A 16582-nucleotide genomic window follows, 5' to 3' on the forward strand; every position below is an offset into this window, starting at 1 on the left:
CTGTCTGGGCTTCTAAAGTGTGTATTTTTCAAGGGGAATCTCTGTGGATATTCACTGTAAGGGTTTTCAGTGAGTTTCTTTAAGAACCCCTTACCAACCTGTCCAGTGACCTACTGCTGTCAGAGTTCAGTACTGTGCAGCACCCACCCCTCTGGTCCCCAGTCAGTCAAACAACAGTCTGTGCATAAAGTCAGGTAAAACAACTAGAAAACTGCTTAAAAGTTTGAGAAATCCTACTGATTTCAATTGGGTGGCTTAAAGTAAAGCAGATGCTTAAGCAGTAAGTCCAGGTTTACATGCTTTGCCTGTATTTAACAGGGTTTAGCACCTGGTCCCTTTTGATTTTGACATCATCAGCATAAACAGATGTTTAAGGGTTTATTGTAGCAGTCCAAAACAAGGAAATAAACAGGTCAAAGGGATACAGGGATAATTCTGTGAATGATACCGAAAGCTGTCAAGAGAACCGACACCATAAAAGCAAATTTTTGCAATAACTGTAATGGCGTTTTCATTGTAACAGCCATAGCTAGACAGAAAGCACTGTTCTCCTCGGGGGCCAAGCACACAATCGCCGTTAATGTTAATGAAAGATATTTACATATCTCATTAGGAGAATGAACCCCCAATAACTGACAACAATAAGAAGCTGTGTTTTCTGGAATTCATTACACAGTGCACAATGCAGGGCTGTCTTAACATAAAGCAAAGCCCTGATAACAGGCACATGTATTCAGCCCCCGTCTCTACTAAAATACATCAGAAGTGCCTTTATTATAGCATGCAAATCAATTCCATGGGCAGAAATTCTTCATTTCCAGAGCCTGATTTTATAGCTACTCTACATGTGAGTAAACAAGCACATGGGAGAAATAATTGTAACTATTTCAATAAGTTTGTTCCTCACCAGGATAAGCGATAATGCAGACACTCCGTGATTCTCTCAGGGTCCCTGTACACTTGCAGTACTGCCAAAGAAGCAGACAAGTGGAGAGGTGTCCAGAACAGAGTTTCAAATATCCTTAGTTAGACTTAGCAAAAACACTTAAACCAATGAGTTGCCTATATCCCATTCACCTAACAGCTTGTGAGATGTTTGGTAAATCCTTCAGGTTAGCGGACAGAAAAGTGAAGTAGTTCAGTATTTAAGACACTAAGCAGAGGTTCCCGAATAGTCTTCAGCATGTCACATTCCTACCTGGATGGGGACAGCCAGAAATGAGCATGTCTCCCTGTATTTCAGGCTGGCTGTAGTCTAACAGTGGCGCAGATGTCTGAGGCTGATGCCAGACGGTGAACAGGCCACTGTCCTCTGGGCTGGTAGCACACTAATGTGGTGCCGTTTCCATTACATGGTCTCTGCTCATCTTGGCATGGCTCAGACCTGCAGAGAGTGCTTTGATCTGTCTGTATCAACTACGGAGAAGTGCTCCCTGTCCCTACGCCAGTTTTCCCTCTTCAGAAATAGTTATCTTGCCCTATACAGGTATTCTGAGAAGTATTTCAGGGCTGGGAAAGTTGCATCTAACATCTGGAAAGTTCTAGCCTATAAATATTTTTAGATTTTGTATCTTCATGCACTCATGGACTATTACTAGTTCAGCTTTTAAAGGCACCAATGAAAGGCACACAGAGAAAAGGACAGAATTCCCTTTTCATTTACATGAGCACTATTCTTCCTACACTTGTCAGATGCTCAGGAGGTCGCATAGCATGAGTCAGCCTTGTCCTGGGCTCTTTCATTCAGATCTTTGATATTCAGATATAAAGATGGCACTTTAGTGCGTCTTGAAATTTGCTTTCAGTCTCTTGTTCCAGGAGAACAAAGGAATAAACTTGACTGAAAAGCCTTTTATCAGCGTCCTAAAAATGCTGCAGCTGCTTCTGTTGCATTATCTACATGTTGGGTTAATCGCAACCGTCCAGCTACCCGCAGTAGCAAAAGCAGTGCTCAGTTCCGCAGTCCAACAGTCCATTTTACCTCGATTATTATACACAGAATCCGACTTCTCCAACCTGCCCTGGAAAGACTTGTTTTTTTTCTCCAAGACTCTAATGTAAACAGACTAAGGCTTCTCTTCGGAAGATCTCCGGTTTGGTGTTCCTGTTAATTAGAGTGACCGTTCATATCATTTCTCAGTGCTTTGTGTATCCTGAATACCTTAATAGCCATGAAGGTATGAGCCTCGTCTAAAGTGAAATTAATTATGGTTTTAAAGACTACCTTCCAAATAAATACGTATCTGAGTAGATATGTCATTCTTCATAACTTGTCATATATTTATTAACAAACTCTGTTCGCTTGCCAGAATTTGCAAGGCCATCTGTCTTCTGATGCATATCTCCAACTAATTTATTAATAATACAGATATCATTCACAAATAAGTCAGGCTTGGCATCTGTCTACATCACACCTGTTTCAATGAATTTTTATGTAATAAAATCTATACAACCTTAAATAAGATGGAGACAAGGTACAAACCTGTGCCTAATGTTAAATGAATCCTTTAGTACACCTCTGTAAATTTTAAACTGATTTTTTAATAATCCAAATTGCATTATTGGACTTGGTGGATTAAGTTCATATTGTTTGCCACAGTGAATTAATTTATATTGTGAAATGATAGAATCATGGTAAAACTGGTTGGAGGGCTTTTCTTCAATTCATTTAGTCAGACTTCATGCATGGGGCCAGTGTTAGACCAACACTCGGGGCAGGACTATCGCCAACAGTAGAACAAATCGGCTGTAGCATTGACTAACCACTGCTTGAGAGCCAAGGACAGAGATTTCATGTCTTTGGGTAACCTGTTCCGATGTGCCTTATCAAATGTTTTTCTGGATTTTACCAAGTTCTCGTCTATTGCAGTTCTTGTTGACAAGTTCTGTAGCATGGCTCAGGGCAGCGATATTGTCTAAACAGGATTCCTTTAAGCAAAATGCGGGTTGTTCTGCATCTGGTGTCTATGGCCTTTCTAACTCTACAAATGTGTGGTAAAGTCTAGTAATAAAAATAGTTCATTTTTGCTAGAATAACTAATTTTATCTTACAGAATTTTATTATAATAATTTTCTTTTTGCACTTTCTGTGCATACCCAGTTCTGCTCCTCCTAGATATTTGCCTAGGTATTTTTTGCTCTTTAAAGATTTTTTTAAATGACTTCTCACAATGTCTCCCCAGAAAATGTCAGATATTTCCATTTTCTTTAAATTACAAAGCTCAAATCTTTTTTCTGATGAAGAACATGAAGGATGCGGCAAAATCTTCAACCCATGTTTTCTTTTATGTCTTTAAGAAGGAAGGAATCCCTCCTAATATGAATATACTACAATAAACATGAGATTTCTTAGTAATTACCTTTTATTAGATTTTTCTACTGTGGTATTTTTGCTTCCAGTGCCTGCCTTTGCTTTACTTTGCAATCAGTATTATAACTGATATTGTTGCAATGCCTGTCTGTTGCTTTATACTCTTTCATCTGTTCTGACCAATTTTCTTCTTTTTGTCCTTAAAGCTTACACTTTTTTAAAGGAAATGCGGTGTCATTTAGTTCAGTTTAGCTTCCCTTCTTTCACTGAATCGTTTATTCACAGCAATCCACTCCTCCCAGTCTTTCCTAGCTTCAAGAATAGTTTTGAAAAAAACAAATATAGTATACAGTAGTTGTTCCATATGTTTTTATGTAACATAAAAGACTAATTTCCATCATATAAGAAAGCTCATTTGAAAGCCAAAGATCTTCCTTTTTTTCACTCTGTTTCTTGATCGTGACGTTGATTTTCTTGTCAAACCGCTTGTGCTGATAGCAGGGATGTGCACCTTGATAATCATCTCAGACAGGACCTGAAACAATGTGAACATTGGAATTGTTTTTTTCCAATCTTAAAGTAGGAATTCAGTGAAAATACTGGGCTATTGCAGGTGTGTGAGGCCTTGTGATGGGCCAAGAGAAAAATACTCTTACGGCCAAGTGCACCTTTCCACCAGATCTCTTTACTTGAACCTTAAGTACACACAGAGCATGAAAGTGTATGCTTTGCACCATGGAAACCTTGCAGAAAGGTTATGCTTTCAATTTTCCCCTGCATGTCTTCTGTTTTCAGCTCATGTAATTCTGAAAACTAGATACCTTAGTGGGCCTGAAGAGGTGAGGAGTGAATTGACCAACTGCTGGCCAAGTGTGCAGTGTCTGAGGTCTGGGTCTTCAGTGCAGCTCTATTGACTTCTCTGGCCTTTTTTTTTAAAAAAAAAAAAAAAAGAAAAGTTAGATTTCTCTGCTTTTAAATTATTTTGCTAGAAATGCAATGCTGGATCTGGCCTATAGGACTTTATAAGGGTAGTAGGAGTAATTCTGCTGTAGCAGATATTCCCCAGGTAAACTGAGAATTTAACTGAGTAAATTAATGACAAACTGAGATTGTTTGCATGGAACAGGCTTTGGCTACAAACAACATTGGCCTCAGTTAACAAGATTTGATACTGAAATTAGTTGTCGCAAGTGATACTGCATGGTGAGCATCCCGGCAGCGTGCGAGCAGCGTGTGCAGCCAGCAGGCAGCACAGTTATTAAGCAGCACCGTAACAGCCCGCAGGCAGATGAAATACTTTCTGATGTAGGAATCTGCTGTGATTTAGTGCCTATTCCCATGTCCTGTGCTCCAGGTGAGGGTCCGAACAAGGAGATCTTTACAGGTCCCTGGAAACATGGCAAAAAGAAGTTAGTGGCTGCCACTGCTCTAGTCAGACACGGCACTGAGGACTGTCCTGAGGACTGAGTGCCCATGGATGAGTTCCAGCAGTGAAGCAAACACAGCACTCCAGCTGCCTCCCCAGGCTCCTAGGTGTGCTTCTCCATCTCTACTGCTTAGATGAATGGAGGCAGCTCAGTCACTGATTGCAGCTGATTTTGTCATTCAACACAATTTAATGCGCTCTGCATCCAGAGCATGCCCACTCAAGACACTTTCATGGTTTTTAGATGTGAAAACAGATGTAAAACAATAATTTATGGGTTTTAATTCAAGTAGAAGGACAAAACAGTCATGATAGGCATGTAAACCAAGCAGCAGACTTTAGGGATTTAAATATCAAATATAACAGGGTATATTGGAGGTATTAAAGCGTAACACAACAGTCAGAGCTCTACTGAAAATCCCAGTATTATCAATTATCACCTCTTTCCAATTTTCCTTTGGAGCACTTAGTACCTGCAGGAAATGTAAAATACCTTACAACTTTCTTTTATAATTCAAATTGCTCAAATTTTAAATTTAATTTTAAACGTTTAAAAACTGTTTTATTTCCCATGAGACCTCAAACTATTGGTGTTCCTAACAAGAGAGTGAATTTCCAAAATACTGAACAATGCTAGGGTTCAGGCAAAATTTCTCTCAATCCGGCAATCAGCAGTTCTTAATATCCTAACTATTAATGATAAAAACAGCACATACCACAATGTACAGATAAGGGATATGATAAGGCATAGAAAATAATTGTATCAACACAGCGTTCAAGGAGGTTCAAGTTCATGCTCAAGTCTTTTGGCCAGTGGAAAAATACTCTAGCAGGATAATTGCCATTAAAAACAAACCCATCTTGTTCCAGCAACATCTCATAAGCTCCTAGTTACTATTTTCTGTGTTGTTCTTCATTGCTGCCTATGACAATGAGAGACCCATAGTCTAAGTAGCAAATAAACTGGAGACGGCAACAGCACAGGCATAAGCAGAATTTAGGCAGCTCAGCAAATCAAGAAATTCCTTTCCAAATTACTTCAGAAGCTCAGCAAGGCCTGAAGAAAATCATACCTGAAAGGCAGCAACATGTCACTAATTTAAAAAGATGAAGTTCACCAATCCAGTTGAGCTCTCTGCCTCATGTTGATATTAATCTGCCTGCAAAGAGACAGACAGGTCCGTTGGAGAGATCTGTTCATTGACCCATTTATTTATTACCAGGGGTTAGACCTGTAATGGTGCCTCTTGCCTTGAAGACATGTACTGATATAATCCATAAAATGACATTTTAATAGCTCAAGTAGAGCTTTAACATGGTATGGCTGTATTTTCTTACAGAGTTATGTGGAGAGAAATCAGAGCAAGCAATAGATATATGTTCCTGTATTATTCCTAGAGCTTAGTTTAAGCACATCATAGATCACACCAGAGGTCCATGAGCCAAGTGGCCTGTCTCCAGGAGTGGTCAGTACCTGTCATTTAGAGTAAAACTCCAAAAATAGCCTCAGATGTTTTCCTGGAAACTGATAAGAAATACCTTGAAGGATCTGACCATACAAACTTAGAATTTATTTATCCTTTTTAAGCTCAGAGACAGCTCTATGAGAGAAAGACTCTTCAACTTTTTTTTTCAATCATTTTGAAATCAGACTCAATTATTCTAAAGATGGACGTTTTTATGGTGGGATTTGTTGGGGTTTTCCCATTTTATGTCAGCCTGAGTTCAGTGCTCTCAGGTGCTACCCAAGAACATGTGCTGAGCCAGGAGCAGCCCATGGTGCTTCCCAGCTGTGACTGTGTCCCTTTGCTCTTCTTGGTTACTGTGCTCTTAATAGCAATATCATAAAATTGTCCCTTTGTTTCTTAAGACATCCACCACTGTGGGCATTCAGGCACAGCTGTGGGCTCTGGGAACACAACAGCCCTCTCTGTTTTTACTTCTGTTCACTCTTAGCCCTAATCAGCTGAGTGGAAAGGGTATCTGCTTTTTTTTTTTTTTTTTTTCTATCCTGTTGTTGCCTGTGTATCAACAGTGCAGGTGTTTCTGGTCTTAAAAGCAGTGGGGTTGCACAGGCATGGCTGACAGTACGTCTTAGACTCCATAGTCTTCATGACACATGATAAAATACAAGAAGGGGAAAAATGTCTGTAGATCCCAGGTTGAATTTACAGCACTTAAGTTCAGTAAATTCACTTTTCTATACGGAAGTGCAGTCAAAGGACAGCAACACAGATGGAAGCTGAGCATTATATTCCCAAATCTGATTGATTTCCATGACAATTGGTTTTCATTTGTTTCAACTATTTCCATCAAGAAACCTTACCTTCATTCAAGCACTGCCCCAGGGCAGATGCATTGCCTCTGCTTCCTGAAAATAGCTCTCATGCCCTCTCCTGAGCCCATTCTGACCTCCCATCACACCATGGTGCACATGTACCACATTTCAGAAACCAGCAGGATAAAGCTACAGGTGACAGTAGTATTATATGGTTAAGTCATATTATTATTATTGCTATTTTGTTGTTACTGCGTGCAGTTACCATGTCACTAGTAAGAGTCTGGACAGGGACCTAGAGAGCATTCACTGTGTGAGTATAAGCCCTCTGCAGAAGTACATTTTTCCTCCTAAGGCCAGTGTCTGCAGTAGATGTTGAAGGCACTGCTCTCGCCAGCACAGCAGTCTCTCATTGCCACTCTAAAAATACTTGTGTGCATGCAGCCTCTTTGCACACTTACTACATACAATTCATTCTAGTGGCGTGCAGAAGTCAAAGCATTTGCTTTTTTGCTTTTTTTTCCCCCTGCCTGATCCTGAGGAACTGTATATAGCATTAAAAAAATAACCTGGTTCGATTTCACCGCCTCAAACCCACAGAGTAAGAAGCCCCAAAATCAGCTTCTGCCTCTGTCCAGGCTGCACAGTGAACCCACCCAGAGCAGGGGGACAGGGAGCAGGTGACACAGGACAAGCAGGTCATGCCAAGCGCCAATGCAAAGACACCTCATCTACTTAATCATCAATTCAGAATGGTTCTTCCTAGTCAAGACAATAAGCAAAAACAGAGAATGAAGTTTGGCTCAGATTCTTACAAAAAATCCCTGATGCTACAGAGAAGATAATTCAGTGTTTTTATTGATGGAAATGTTTTTGCGGTTGAGCTTACGGAGGACTGGAATTTCCTACCTTGCTCCACCACAGCTATAAATAAGCTTTCCCCTACCATCCTACCCAGAGAAAATGTCCAACTGCAACTGGGGAGCAGCAGGCAAACACAGGCTTGTGGGCTGCCCTCCTGGCAGGAGGAAGGACTCCATATCCAAGGCGGGGCACAGCGGGGCTGCAGAGGGAACCTTACTCCTTTCTGCTGTGAGGTGCCGGGCTGGGCTGGGAGGAGCAGCCGGCATTGCGAAGGAAGGGACAGGGCAGGCAGTGGGGATGAGGTGCAGGGAGATAGAGGTGAACACAAACACCCAGAGATGCAAGGCAAGGAAAGCCCAGCTGCAGCATGGAGAGCCCTTGGCAGTGACCACTGCCAAGGAGTTTGGGGCCGTATGAATCTTAGTTGCTTGGGTTTCTCCTTGCAGCACAAAAGAAACAAGATACAAGTTCTTACACAACTTCTGAACCAAGATGGCTTTATGAAACATGGCATGCTGCCTTTCTGCCTGCCAGAAAATGCTGCCTGCTCTCTCCTCCCGTGCTCCTTGAGATAGGGCTCTGCCCACCCCTGCCTTTCTTTTCCCTAGCATTTGTCCTCCCTCCCTTCCCTCTGCTTCCAGCACTGGTGGCTGCCTTTTTTTACCAGGGCCCTTTGGTAAACACAGTGGTGTTCAACAAAACCTTTAAGCATCCACAAAGGAATCTTCAGCCTAAATGCTTGATGCAGCACATTTAATGAGTGGGCTTCACAAATATCAACAGTAGAGTGTTAGCCAGAAAGTAGCAAATTTCTCAGACTGCACAGCCCCATATATTACAAGATCTTAGATATTCGCAAAGCCTGAGAGTGCAGAGCCACGGTCAGGAAGCGTGCTCACGGCGCAGACCTGTGTGCTTGCTGCCCTCTCGCCATGGGTTCCACATCCCCACTCCTTCCCCTGCCCCAGACCATGAGCTGGTGAAGAGTGATTAATTTTGTTGGGTGGCCAAGCTGCCATGGCATGGGGGAGTAGTTGGTAGTTAGTTTTAGCCCATGATAGATGCCAGGCAGCTCATTCCTTGAGCAAGCACAGTGAGATGCCTTCTTGTGATGCAGGGCAGGGCTATGTCAATTGTCCCGTGGTTGATTGTCCTAGTATCTAAGGCAATTAGAGATCATTGGGGTCATCTAGTTTATGCAGTAGACACAAACTAAAGGATTAATCAGTGAAAGAGCTGCTGGAGCTGTGTGGCAAGAGGAGGTGGAATACCAAAGATTAAGGTGGTAATGCATTGGGCTTGTGATGCCCTTGGCTCTGTTCAGAGCTGTTAGCTTTCCTTCCCAGAATTGCCATATTGCAAATAATGGACCTGAAGAAAGAAACCAGGACAGGCTGATCTGAGCACACTGTACTTCTCCTCATGGGACAGCAGCATGCTTTGGTTATCTTTCCACACACATTACACAGTAAAACAACTGAAGTTTTTTTCTGACTGACCAGCTAAAACATCTACTTAATTATACTCTGGGCAGACTGAAAACAACAAATGGAGATCTGTCAGCATGTTTTGTCTTGCCCTTTCAGGAACAAGTCTCTGAGGTTTTTTGGAGACCATTTTAATAGGCTTTTCCTCTTCTCTCCCTTCCAAGTGGCCCAGTTGCTTTTGTTGTATTAAAGTTCAGTCAAGCGTCACAAAAGTAGGGATATGTTTAGTTTCCAGCCCGGTTTCTGGGTAATGCCTGGTTTGTGAGTGGTAATTCCAGTTGTTTGTGCTGCTACAGGACTGTAATTGCTTTCTATCAACAAAGTCCCATCTGTTAAGGTCTGCTGGGCAGTGCACTGGCCGGGAGACGCACCCTGATGTTGCACTGCAACATGAGATTATGAGGAGCTTCCGTTGCTGAATTATGTGATTAAAAGGAGCACAGTAGGTGATGAGAGCTGCAGAAAAACTGCACAAAGCTCCTTGAGAAGGCTGGACCCTGTCTTTCAGCAGAGTCTGGAAAGGTATCAACAAAAGCCAATCTGTAGATAAGAGTGGAACATGTGACTGGCACATCATCGCTTCCTAAAGCCTCAGAGGAGGAGTGCATGTGGTTAAGCCCTGGGACTTCAAAGGAATAAGATGAAGGAGGGTTCAATCCTAGCAAAATTAAAGGCTTTTATAGGAAATAAATGGCTTTGTGTCTCCTCAAAAGGGTAGAAGTCCCAGGGGCAGAACAAATGATAGAGGAGTTTGTAGAGAAGAGACAGAGGAAGCCAGCTCTGGAAGAAAGAAATGAATAGACAAGAATGAAGGAAAATAGATGGTGAAAATGGGGTGAAGTAAGGGCTTCTAAGGCTTGGCAATACTCTTGATAGTTAATTGGTATTTACATTTAGGGGTGTTTTATGGCCTTGGGTTTATTGATATAAAAAAACGCCTCACTCCACTCCATAGAGCTACATAGGTGGGTGTTGTCTACAGGAGAGAGTCCTGGCAGTAAATCCAGAGGCACTAGTTAAACTGCAGGCAAATACAAATACAAAACCCAAATACACCAGCAAAGTCCAGCAAGAGCAATGTGAGACCACACTGTAATAATTTTCCTCTCTTTCCTCAAGTCCGAGTATGCAAAGGCAAAATAGCCAGTTGTGCAAGAATGAGGTTTGAGGAGCTTTGGGGCCTCTGTTTGAGGCTGTTTCACAGTACACTGTGTCAGACTTCACCCCGTCTCCAGTGGCATCAGCTCCTTCCCTGTTTTAGGCTGAATTTAATGATGAAGGGTCACAGTGGAGCAGCAATGAGGGTCAGCACAGCGGTAGGGATGGCCACTGTCAGCAGGGCAGAGCTGCAGGATCACGGTGACATAGGGAGCAAGGGGCAAGAGAGAGGGGACACAAAGGGTTGGGTTGGGGGTCCAAGGGAGGGCGAGAAGGTTTCTGAAGTCTTGCTGTGTGTCTGAGTGATAACTCGTGGCAGGTACAATACAGTTGCTGAAGTTCATGCTCTCTCCTGTTGACAGTCGCCTGTATTTGAAAAACAGAAGCTTTGCAGTGGTTTTGGGGTACTTAAATCTTACCAATTTCCGTCACGTTGTCACAAAGCTGAGCTGGGAGACAGTTAGTGTTTAATCCCTACTGAAAATGAATCAAAACAGGAAACCAATTTGCTTCTGAAGAGCAAACGCATTTGTAGTGAATCCTTCAGAAGCGTGCACCAGATACCAGGCCTTAGCTCAGCTCCCACCTGCCCCGTGCCGGTGCCCGCCTCGTCCTGCTCTTGCAGAAGCCAAGTGCCACTTGCCAAGGGGCTGCAGGGCGAGGATTCAGTAGGAAATAGGATATGTCAAGGTAGCTGGGATACTTGGATGTCTGTTCTTTTCTTACCCTTTCTTAACTGCCCATACTGTTGTCTAGCTATCTGGTATGTGATGAATAATAATGTAGCAGAGGCTGACAGAAAAATTGTTTTGTCGGCAAGTTTTTGAGGATATTATTTATTTCAAAATTTCTTGTTATTTTTTCTTAGCTAAGACCCTAGACAGAACAAAAACAGAGAAATGTTTTGTTTCTTGGGAAACTGATGCAGTAAAAATGATATATCTAAGATTAAATGTGTAGTTTTGAAATTCTCGGTAAGCAACTATTTTTTTAAAATAAAATATTTACTGTTTTATAGCTTTTCAGTATGAAACAGGAGTGTTGGTAAACCACATGCTTCATGAAAACAGTTCTTTTTGGTTAAAAGAGCATTTAGTTTTGCTGGAAGAAAAAAAAAAATCTGAATTTCAACCAGTTTTTGACTGGTTCTCTAAGAATCCATGTGCTGAGTTGAAATTTACGTACATGCATATATGTAGGTGTATGTGTAGTCCATATAGAGGTGCCATATATGAGAATGATTCTTTGTACTTTTAAATGTCTTACATAATCTGTTAATTTGCTTCTGCTCTGTTAACATGAAATCTCCTGTGGATTTGACAGTCTCATCTAATTATCCACTTAATCCACAATCATTAGCATTAACCATGTGCTTTTCTCTGTCTTTTAGAAGAAAAGGACTTTGAAGGGTTCTGTGGAACTTTCCAGGATCAGATGTGTGGAAATTGTGAAAAGTGACATCATCATTCCCTGTCAGTATAAATATCCTTTCCAGGTGAGTCGGTGTGTTGACCGTACTGATAGAGATAGCATTTCATTTTGTATTTCAATAAAATTCTCCCTCACAGCACAGTCATTAATGAACCCAACACCAGGGTGAATAACAGCAAAGGAAGAAAAGCAGATCGAGGTTTGAAATGAACTGGGAAATCAGAGACTGTTATTACAAGATCCGTAAACTCTTACACTTTTTGGTTTTAAATTGGAAGGGATCGTTAGATCTTCTAATCCCATGTTTAACACAATATTCAGCTATTCCACCAACTCTTGTTCAGAGAAAGCCCATCTTTCACATGGGAAATCCACCTAGGGTTTTGGCCTATTTACCTGTGTGGTGCTGAAACTAAATATGTTCAGTGGCCTTTGCATCAGAGAGTGGTGAATGTGATGCATTAGGGATACGGCTCCAGACAGAAACAGAGAGGGGTTTTAGTGACGAGATGACTTAACAACCAGGAGGTGAACAGTGCTAACTCTAGGATGAGGAACACATTGTCTAGTGTTAATTATTAATACATATGGGATACGTTTACATTGCCATGTAAACATATTTGCTCAGTTACTGCAACAAATTCCCAGTTTATTATGTTATTCCCTGTGCTGCCATTTATCAGGATTTTATCATATTGGTGACAGTATTTTTCTTAATAATGATGGTGTATGGATTTCAGTGAATACATGGCCATCTCTGTTCACAGATGGCTCTAAAAGAGGGAATTGCCTGGACTCAGATTTGCAGATAGAAGCTAATGATTATGATCCATGTACACACCAAAAAAAAAAAGATAGATAACTTTATAGAAAGAAAAAACCCAACCATAAAGCAAGATTTTTTTTTTTCCTTTCTTGTTATCTCAAGATCAGCATCAGTTTGGAGGCTTGACTTGGTACTGTCATTCTGAAAAATCATGAAGTAGCTTGTAGAGTTTTCTCTAAATCTTCATTTGATCAGTAAAAGTGCATATCCACCATGTTGTAGTCTGAGCCCTGGAAAATGTTACCTTGCAGAGATACGAGAAGGGAGAGGAAATAATTTCCCAAACTAGGTTGGGTCAGGAAACTCTCCCTCCAGCTTGAGGTCGTACCCAGCCAGGATCATAAAAATTGTCCTGGAATATTACAAAATGTTGCTATGTTGGTGCATAATGAAGAAACTCAAGAAAGCAGGTGATGGAAGTGTTATGGTCCTGTTGATGGGCATTTGGGAGCAGCAGAAGATGCTGTCATATGCTGCAAACGGCTTTTGATGAGCAGCCCGACAGAAAATCTCTTAACTGGGGCTGGGTAGGAGCTGCCTGGCTGGGGGAAAGTTTGATGAGGGAACCTCAGCTGCTCTTGACTTGAGTGAACATGGACTAGAGAAGGAACAAATGCTTAAAACTGTCTGTTTTCTGTCTGAATTTTCAAATCTGTACCTCCATATCTCCAATGCTTGTAGGAACAGCAAAATAAAGTGAAGGTAGTGGAGCAGTCATGATGTACAGTGCTCTGCTGAGGTCGTGGTAATGGCTCCTGCTTGTAGCGCATCTGAATTTTGTCCCACAGTCAGTTTTGTGGTAACTTGTGAAATGCTATTGTCTGGTTTTTTTAAATACATATCTCAGCTGTGTGCAGCTGTAAATCTTCTACGGAACCACCAGTGGCTTTCTGGTTTTGTGTTGCTGATTCGGTAAATAAGCCCCTTGCAAGAGGCATGAAATAAGTGACTTTGTGCAGTTGTGCATGCTCATGTCTATGTCTTTTGGAGTTCTGCTTAATGCATATGTCAAAATCTGCTTTAGATTGTCAAAGCATCATACAGACAAAACAATAATATCAACAGTCACTTTAAATAAGTGGGAATTATTCCTTCCCTATTTCTAATTTTTGTAAAAGACATTATAATTTATCTCTCCATAGCCTGTAAAGCAACTGAGTCACAGGGCTGTCTGTGTGTGTCTACAAGGGTTTCAGCCAAGAGATAGTAAATGTTTCCTGTTCTTTAAACAATAATCAAGATTGCCTCATCTGCACCCCTGAAGAAACTTTTAAAAACAGCTGCTCTCTTGTAGAAGCCTCTGTTTAAAGACAGTGGTCAAAGTTTTTCAAAGCATCAAAGAGACCAAGTCCCATTTGGAATTATATTGTTGAGATAAATATTGGAATAGAAATATAGATTATATGTTACATGAAATTTTAGGCCCAAATGTAGTCATCCAGTTCAGTTTCTGAGTCATTTTGGTTCTTGTGATGATTTTACTCCCTGGTCTGAAACTTCTCAAACGTTTTGTATTTCTCTTCCTTCGTTTGTTCATCATTAAGACCAAGTTAATGAAAACAGCATCTTGATTGCTCATTGTTCATCTGCTCCAGCTTCTTATTTCCCCTCTATAATCCTACTGAAAGCTATTAAAAACTTTGAAGAATATATACTCCAAATAATCTCCAGGCAGTTGCTTGATACTTACAGACACAAGAAAAGCTGAATTTCTGTCTTAGATCTTAAGTGAAGGTATTTTACAAGAAACTGCTAAGAAACAGATGCCATTTCCCCAGAGATGCTTTAGAAGGATAAACTGCAGTCAGCGAGTAACAGGCTGAATCCTCTGCAGATTGAAATTGCTGTGTCTCCATTGATTTCACGGGCATTTCTTAACAGAATAAAATTGATCTACCACATTGCTTGTCTAGAATTCTTTCTTGATCAGGATGTCTACTCCATTTTAAATAATGAAAACTCAATTAGGTTAAGAGATGCTTCTGAACGGGCCCTGGTAGTCCATTTCTCCACATCATCATTTTGCGTGTAAAGGGGTATGAGGGCTGCTGCCTGCTTCCCTCAGTGACTCCATCATGTCCAGCATATCTGGGATTGCTTCTAATGGCTGTCTCCCTTCTTTAATCCCCTCTCCAGATCGTCCACGATAGCTACATACTCTACGTGTTTGCACCCAATCGTGAGAGCCGGCAGAGATGGGTCTTTACACTGAAGGAAGGTAATAAAGCCCCTGTGCTCACCTAATTGTTGAAGTTACTTATCCCAGACCAGTTTTTTCCCAAGCTGTAATGCACAGAAAATGTGCAAGAGGAGTCACTGTCTTATATCTAAGCATGCAAAGTGGTAATGGGGAATGAGGTTATAAAATCAAGTTGCCTGTAAATTTGGTGAGGGTGTTTTCAGCAGCAGTGGAAAATTTGGACATGGAATGCTTTATTTGCCTCTTTCTAGGATAAACTGTTAATACGTTACTGTAATTTTAGGTTTCTTATTCAGGAAGAGATGAGGATTTTTCTATGGCTAATTTTTTTAAGAAATTCATCTTTTCTGTGTAGAAGATTTTTTTTCCAGCTCTTATTAATAGACTTTTTGTTTAGATTATAACCTTCTTAAAGAATCATGATTATTCAGAAACATTTTTGTGGGTAGCTTTCATTTCCTGTTCACCTCCTGAATTGTACTGTGGTTCGCTGCAATGATTCTGAAGTGAAGAAACAATAACTAAACACTGCAGGCAGAAACAGAACATAATACTTGACATAAGAAAGGTGTTACTTAGTTACATGAGAATTGCACCAGGCTTTCATCATAGCTTTTTCCTGATTTATAACACAAACTGCTGTATTGTTCACTCTGAAAACATTGTGCCTGATGGAGATATTACTAAATTCATGCCCTTACTCTTGCAACCACTTATTCCCCTTCTGGAGTGCACCTGCTCCGAGTTTCTACTTTATCACCTCCTGTCATTCAACATTTTGAGGCTATCCCCTCCCTTCAACATTTTGAATAGTCTCTTGAAACAGGCCAGCAGAAATGTTTTGTTCTTTTTAGGGAAATTATTATTACAGATAGCCTAGCTTCAAAAAGAAGGACCTTGAATCACTCAGAGTGATTCAAGGTCAGCTTGTACAGTTTCTTCTGAACATCAAGCCAAAGCAGCAAGTGTCCATGTCCTACGTGTATACATACCTTAGAGCTGTAGTCTTTCACGGGAACCACCAGTATATGACCTGCCAGATTTTCTTTCTCTTTATGAGACCTTCCTTCTGTGGTTTTGGTGTTTATCCGTTTAAAGAGAGAGTCCCTTTGGTAGGATTCTGTTCTCCCTCAGTAGAGAGGTATGGGCCCCTTCGCCAGCATGAAGGCTATTCCTCCACATCAGTGGTGGCATTCGTTGCTTTCAGGAGAAAGGAAAACATTAATGGAAAAGGCTGATAATATTCACCAAAGTTTGGTTTGACAAGAATAAGAAGCTTCTCTAGAGTGCAGTTTATTTCCATTCAGTTCTAGATATCTTTCAGAGCTGATGTGAATGCAAATAAATTAATTTTCTTCCTCCTTTTTCTTCCCCTAACATTTTCCAGAAATCAGAAACAACAACAGCCTGGTTTCAAAGTGTCATCCAGATTTTTGGATAGATGGCAAGTGGAGATGCTGTGCTCAGACAGAGAAGATGGCACCTGGCTGTGTGGAGTATGACCCCACCAAAAATGGTATGAGATTTGTTAAGACCATCCTGACCTTGAAAATATTTATTGCTAACAAATGTAAAGAATCAAATCTGTCTCATACAGAACAT

The 16582-nt window shown here is 41.0% G+C and overlaps 1 protein-coding gene across 2 annotated transcripts in view; it reads left to right on the forward strand.

The window, feature by feature from the left end:
• ITK (IL2 inducible T cell kinase) overlaps positions 1 to 16582 on the forward strand; it is a 33667-nt gene that overhangs the window by 2447 nt on the left and 14638 nt on the right. Inside the window, exons 2-4 of one of the 2 annotated variants that reach the window (XM_026858138.1) lie at positions 11914 to 12018; positions 14917 to 14998; positions 16368 to 16496. In XM_026858138.1, the coding sequence (XP_026713939.1) occupies positions 11914 to 12018; positions 14917 to 14998; positions 16368 to 16496 (316 nt within the window). The remainder of the gene's footprint in view (positions 1 to 11913; positions 12019 to 14916; positions 14999 to 16367; positions 16497 to 16582) is intronic. The other variant, XM_026858139.1, reaches the window with a different exon arrangement.

The sequence above is a fragment of the Athene cunicularia genome (assembly GCF_003259725.1).
Source record: "Athene cunicularia isolate RWA chromosome 13 unlocalized genomic scaffold, athCun1 chr13_part1, whole genome shotgun sequence".
In the NCBI taxonomy this organism is placed as follows: domain Eukaryota; kingdom Metazoa; phylum Chordata; class Aves; order Strigiformes; family Strigidae; genus Athene; species Athene cunicularia.